Source organism: Limulus polyphemus, unplaced genomic scaffold (assembly GCF_000517525.1).
Source record: "Limulus polyphemus unplaced genomic scaffold, Limulus_polyphemus-2.1.2 Scaffold1512, whole genome shotgun sequence".
Lineage (NCBI taxonomy): Eukaryota > Metazoa > Arthropoda > Merostomata > Xiphosura > Limulidae > Limulus > Limulus polyphemus.
The window spans coordinates 155,081-162,376 of NW_013667122.1; the positions used below are offsets into that span (position 1 = coordinate 155,081).

Below are 7,296 nucleotides of genomic sequence, written 5' to 3' on the forward strand. Positions count from 1 at the left end.
TAATTTTCTTTTCTTTTTTTTATGTTGACCCACTACTTATTGGGTCTTGTAGTATATTGTCTTTTTTTTTTTATTACAAAAAAAAGGAATTTCTGACATGCAGTTTCCTAGTGCTCCTACTCTGCCACCTCTGGAGTCTAGCTATACCTGGACGTTCAGGGGAGGTCCTCTTTCTGTGGAGAATGTCTAATCGCTCATATACAGAGGTGGAGTCTTACATGAAGTCTGATGTTTCTTCTGTCAGTTCAGATGCTGAGCTTGCAGGAGATCAAAGGTGGAGTGGTGAGAATTTGGACTCTTTTTTTTTTTTTTTTCCAGCACCTTCCAATGCTCAGACTGCTAATCACAAGCCTTGGATGGACATCCCGCCTTCTGTACCATTTTTGCAACTAGTACATCAAGTTTATAATATCTTGAGCATTTCTCCTGTAGCCTATGGCTCTTCTCCTTCTTTGTTTGGAGAAAGTCATTTGGCTTATTACCTAGTCTTTCCACCTTTGCCGGACATTGCTGTGGATGCTTGGAGATTTGCTGATCAATTGAGAGAGGGTGCTACCCTGCCTTGACCTCCCTGTTTATCAGATCAGGTGTATAAGGTTAGATCATTCTCTTCCTGTTTGGGGTTCTGGGCCTGATGCTACTGTTCATCTTAACCTAAATCAATTTTCTCAGATTCGTCTGCCCCTTACAACAGTTTTGCATTTTTATCTTGTTTGCAAGTGTTGTCTGAGGCCTATCACAGGTCTCCTGCTCAATTTTTAGAGGATCTTAGTCATTTATTGACTTCTAATTTGGTAAGGTTATCAGCTTCTACCCTCTCCTTGGTCTCTTGGTTGGTTTGTTGCTGGGATCTTTTGGAGAGAGATGCCTTGCTTATGGGATTTTGACTTCCTTCTTCAGCCTCAATAGATTTCAGAGAAGCTCTTTTTCTCAGACATTCGATTTTTGCAGGTATTCCAAGTTCAATGGGATCTAGGGTGGATATGGCCTGTCTCCACTCCTCTCTTTTGACACTGGCCTCTTGCCTTTCCTGGTTTTCTACTGGATGGTTTCCTGCATCTCTCTTTGGGTTTCCAGACCCCCTGCACTGGCTCCACATTCTGTCAGAATACAAGGGAGTTCTGCCCTTATCATCAGTTATCCTCCATTCAGATCGAGTGCAGCCAACAGCATCAATGACTATTCTATGGGGTTTGGTCCTGTGGAGGCTCGACTCAGATGGTTCATTGTCAGTATGGGAGACCTTTGCCACAGATCAGTGGGTCATTCAAGTTCTTACAGCAGGATTAGTCATTCATTTCATGTTTCCTTCTCCAATGTTTCTCATACTGGTTGTCTTTCTCCTCCCCAAAGATCATCTTACATCCAGTCGTCAAGCACAATCCATTCAAGATCTGCACGAAGAGGCCATAGAGTACATCAACTCCTCTCTCATTGGTTTTTATTCCCGTTTGTTTGTAGTACCAAAGAAGATGGGTGATTGGCAACCTGTCATTGAACTTTCTTGTCTCAATTGTTTGTGCCAGCATCTTTGTGCCAGCTAGATTTGTGTCCACAGTCCTATAATTCCAAGGACAAGATGTGGGACCTCGTCTGCCTGGTTGGGGCCTGGATGGATTCATGTTCATCTAAAGATAATAGGATTTTTCCTCTGTGGCTAGTCGGCCTTTACTACCCAGGAATTAGATTTCTTGTTGTCTGGGCAAAGAGCATACCTGTTCCAGAAGTAGTGCAGACCCCACTAGTGTGCTATTACTATATCTCATTTTTGCACACCTCTTTTTTTTCACAGATTCTTTCTGTGTGGATCTTGCCCTCACTGGCCCATCCACCTTGTCAATGTGAGATTCTAGCTGTGTTTTGGAAGTTAACATTTTCCTATACCAAAAATGTATTTCCAATAATGCTTACCTCTTCTCACACTCTCCTACCCTTCCTCCCCTCAAAATGGCCAGTGTTTGGGTCTACTAATTTGGACTGTCTCAAAAAAGTGAATAGGAAGTAATAACAAGGAGCTTGTAAACGGATCTGGGATAGGGGTGCATTGACGTAGAGAGTTACAAGATTTAACTTGCTTTGGGCAATATAGTGGGATATAAAGACTGGAGCAAGTGAGGAAAGATTCATAACAATGCTTAGATGAACAGAGAAAAGACACTTTCATCAGAATAAAGCTATAGTGTGAGAGTAGGTAAGCATTATCAGAAATACATTTTCAGTATAGGAAAATGTCAATTTTTACAAGATAAATATACATTTTTACAAATATACAAGAATCATAACATTTTCTATACTAACTAGTTTGGTGGCTAGTTAAGTAGCTGTTTGTTAAAAGTGAAAAAAAAAGGGGGGGTACAAGTACTTGATTTCTGAACAATTTTGTATATATAATTAGCTGATTGTTAAGTATGCAGTTCATATCTTCATGTACTAAATGGCTATATTAGACATTTTTCCAAATTTAATTCTTGTTGCCTATTTTATACAAACTGAAAACCATTTGGTAGTAGATCCAACTTCTGTCTTTAAAAAAAAAAACAATTAAGATAAATAACATTTAAACAATGTCACTGCCATTATCACATTCTTCAAAGCAAAGAATATTTATTTCTTGAATTTCTCACTGGGCTTGAAAGCAAGGCTGTACTTGTAGATGAACTCTGTATGAAGAAACCAGTTAAATAGTTCCTTTTTATTTCTGCGTGTTACTCTATGTTAGATTAGCAGATATCTTGATATTGTGAGCTGCATTAATAAAAGAGTGACAAGTTTTATTAGAAATTCACTGATAATTGTATTTAATAAGTTTGTGGCTTTTCATTCAATTGTACGTATAATTTTCATGTTTCCACTTTATTGTGCAATATAATGCTACTACCGAAAATAATGTTTGGTTGATCAACACTTTCAGAAATTTGAATTTAAAAAACGTTTGGCATAAAACATTTAAAATGTGAGTGTTAACTTGTAAAAGACATTAGTTTCATCATTTACACAAAACACTTTAGATTTTTTTTTTCACATGTGCAGGAAATTGAATATATTTATTACATATGTGTTGATGAACCAGTGTATTCCTTTAAAGAATCTTTTGTGGGCCCAAATATCAAGTACTTTTGGCTATAATTCTCACTAAGTTGTAGGAAATGCTATAACTGGTAATGCAAGCTTTTAATGCTTTTGTAAATTATTATGTATGAGTTTTTTTTCTTAATACTTTTAGAGTATGTTAAAACTTCCAGTGAAAACTACATTTTTGTACATCTAACCTAACCTAAAAATATTCCATTCTTTGAGAAAATACTATAATTCTCATTAAGTTATTCCTACTTCAACTGTATTTTAGTAGATCTTTAGTGGGCATTTTTTTTTCTTTTCAGGAAAAAGAAGATAATGGTGCAATTCCAAAAATAACTTTTAAACTTGGTGGAAGTGGCTCAAAGTCAAAAATGTATGATTTACTTCAAAAATTAGATTTTTACATCAGATTGTTAAATATAGATCATATTTTATATTTTTAGCACATTGCAGATAACCACAGTTTACATTTTTATAACTTATTCAATTAAGCTGTTTAATTTTGATTAAATACTAAGAATTTTATTGTTAGATAGAAAAATGTTTAACTTATAAGCTTATCTATTGAAAGACCTTTGCTGATAACTGTGAAATTTAATGTTAATAAAATGTATGCTGTCTGTTTATAGTTAGTTGTGTGCTCTTGATATTTTTGTTGTTTAAACATTCCTCACATAATGGTATTATGCAGAGTGATTATTGAATTTAATTATAAGTCATACATAAGAGATTAATTTTCAAAAGTCATTTAGTGTATATCAAGTAATTAGCTGAGATTAAAGAAGATTATTTCATACAAAATTTTGCTAATTTGGGTTGAAAATATTGAGAATTCTTGTTGTTAGTCATAATTTTTTCTGTTGGATCGATAAGTTTATTGGTGTAACATTATCAGAAATTCATAGGCTTTACCCAAGTAGAACTCAGTGTTTTGTTTGCACTTAAAATGTCAAGCTACATTTTGCTAAGTGGGTTAATATTGGATGGAAATTGGTATAATTTAAAATGTCCTACATTATTTTGGTAAGTGGGTTTAATATTTGATGGCTTCCTAATAATCAAAACTCAAAACCTGAACTTGATTGTCTTTAAGCCAGCTTACGAAGTGTTTAATTTTTTCACTTCCTGAGAAAGTAAGTAGTTTAATCACTATCTTACCTGATATCTGAATATTTTTCTCACAAGTTTTGCAGTTCTAAGACAGCTGATAAATGGGTTTTGTTCTAAGTTCTACATTTTTTATAATTTCATTTTGTTAATCTTAAATTTGCAACCTCAATTTTTACATTTTAGCTTAAAAAAATTATGCATATATATATGAAGTTTGTTAGAGTTGAATACTGATGAGAGTGTAAATAGATCCAAATGTTTTGCATGAGAGGTTTTAACTCCAGATAAGGCTAGTTAATCATAGATAAGTTGTATGGAATAGCCTGATTACCCAGTGTTATATTAGGTTTGTATTAATTTGGATGTTGAGGTTCAGAAGGAAATTACACCAAAAACCTTTTCCTTGTGTTTTGTGAAACATTTTCAAATTTGATCCAGCTGGAAATTGGTTTTGCAAGATGTTACATGTAGTACTTACTCCAAACACTGTAAATGTAAAGGTTAAGAGATGGCATTTAAGTCGCAGTATTTTTTTGGTATAACTTAAGTATTGTGTGAACCTCTATTATCAGTATTCTTACTGTATACTTTCATATTTTGTTTTTTAACCAATTTATGTCTTAATAGTCATTACAAATGAAGTAACTTAACAGAGTAACTTTTATGATAAGCTCACTAATTATCCCTTTGAACTTTACTATCTGATCTCTTCACAAAAGCATTATTATGTTATAATACAATGCCTTTCATTTGAGGATTGCATATTTAAAGTTTCAAAAACTTTCATGTGGTGGATTATATATGGGGTTTCATAGATTTTATCACTAATTGGGATATTTTAAGTAAGGAAAGAAGCTTATTTTGACAATTTCCTTTAAAAAGTTACTAGAAACTCAATTTCAAGTAAACTTTGTCATAATTTCTAACAAGAGAGAGAGAAACATAAGCTTTCTTCTTAAACCAACCTTAAATTCATTCCATATTGATGTTCTCCTTTAAACTTAAAAGGCATTTCATAATTGGAAATGAAAAAATATAAATATTAAATATTTTTAAGGTGTTTTCTACTGTATTAAAAGATGTAAGCTTAGGGAAGAAAATTTAAGCAGTATTACAATCACTGACCAGGAAAGTCTTAAACTGATTGTGATAATACCTTTTTCTCATAGTAATTTTTGTTTAGTCTAAGTTGTTTTTATTTCTGTAATTCTAAATATAGTTAAGATTGATTAACAGAAAACATTCTCTTATATAATTTATGTTTACAGAGTCATTAGTATGCAGGTAAAATTGTTTTAGTGGAACTTTGCCATTATTGGTTTACAGTTTGTAGAGTGATACATACACCTTTATCAAGCTGAAAGTTCCTACTTCTAGTTGTATAGATCTTAATTCAGACACTAATATGCAGATGTTTGTGTATGCTTACACTACTTATTGAGTTTGAGTTTTGTTTTTTAGAAGATTAAGCAAGCTGCAAACTGTTTCATTGTTATTGTTGTCTTAACAGCTTTTAATGCTTTTGTAAGTTATTACTCATGAGCTTTTTCTTCGTACTTTTTATAGTGTGTTAAAACTTCCAGTGAAAACTACGTTTTCGTACACCCAACCTAAGAATATTCCCTTCTTTGACCATGATTACACTATCCCACATTCTTTCCTGTATAACCCATCCAGTGACTTGCAGTCTTCCACTTGTAGTTTTTCCAGACCAATCATCAGAGATAAATTCAAATTCAGGTTGCCCAAGTCAGGCAAGGGAATTTTCAGCTCTAGTTCGTCTAAGTCAGTCAAATCCATTACCGGTCATAATATTTCAAGACCAAGCAAGAGTATTGCTACTTACAGTTCTTCAAGATCAAATAAAAGTATAGCCGCTCGTTGTTCAAAATCAAAAAGAGGTATCGCCAGGTGTTCTTCGGAATCAAATAGAAGTATTGCCATTGTAGTTATTTTAAAGCAGATAAAAGTAATCCATTTAACAGTTTTAAAAATTATGTAAGAACATTGTCATACTCTCCTCTTTTCTCCATCTCACATAAGAGCAAATAAAACTTTTGTCTATTCTACTCTTTCTGAATGAATAAAATTATTGATGTCAGGTAATGTTTTCAAAACAGGTACTTTGTAATGTTTAGTTCTTTCAAAGAAAACAGTTATTACTATTGTAATCTTTAGTTCTTCCAAAGAAAACGGTTATTACTATTGTAATCTTTAGTTCTTCCAAAGAAAACGGTTATTACTATTGTAATCTTTAGTTCTTCCAAAGAAAACGGTTATTACTATTGTAATCTTTAGTTCTTCCAAAGAAAACAGGTGCTATTGTAATCTTTAGTTCTTCTAAAGAAAACAGGTGCTATTATAATCTTTAGTTCTTCCAAAGAAAACAGGTACTAATGTAATCTTTAGTGCTTCCAAAGAAAACAGGTACTAATGTAATCTTTAGTGCTTCCAAAGAAAACAGGTACTAATGTAATCTTTAGTTCTTCCAAAGAAAACGGTTATTACTACTGTAATCTTTAGTTCTTCCAAAGAAAACGGTTATTACTATTGTAATGTTTAGTTCTTCCAAAGAAAACAGGTACTATTGTAATCTTTAGTTCTTCCAAAGAAAACAGGTGCTATTGTAATCTTTAGTTCTAATAGCACCTGTTTTCTTTAGAATAATCTTTAGTTCTTCCAAAGAAAACGGTTATTACTATTGTAATCTTTAGTTCTTCCAAAGAAAACAGGTGCTATTGTAATCTTTAGTTCTTCTAAAGAAAACAGGTGCTATTATAATCTTTAGTTCTTCCAAAGAAAACAGGTACTAATGTAATCTTTAGTGCTTCCAAAGAAAACAGGTACTAATGTAATCTTTAGTGCTTCCAAAGAAAACAGGTACTAATGTAATCTTTAGTTCTTCCTAAGAAAAGAGGTACTAATGTAATCCTTTAGTGCTTCCAAAGAAAACAGGTACTAATGTAATCTTTAGTTCTTCCTAAGAAAACAGGTACTAATGTAATCTTTAGTGCCTCCAAAGAAAACAGGTACTAATGTAATCTTTAGTTCTTCCTAAGAAAACAGGTACTAATGTAATCTTTAGTGCCTCCAAAGAAAACAGGTACT

The 7,296-nt window shown here is 32.9% G+C and overlaps 1 protein-coding gene across 1 annotated transcript in view; it reads left to right on the forward strand.

Annotated features, from left to right (window-relative positions):
* Positions 1-7,296, forward strand: part of LOC106463902 (transcription initiation factor TFIID subunit 3-like) — a 77,601-nt gene that overhangs the window by 52,957 nt on the left and 17,348 nt on the right. Inside the window, exon 8 of the mRNA XM_022391536.1 lies at positions 3,381-3,451. Within this exon, the coding sequence (XP_022247244.1) occupies positions 3,381-3,451 (71 nt within the window). The remainder of the gene's footprint in view (positions 1-3,380; positions 3,452-7,296) is intronic.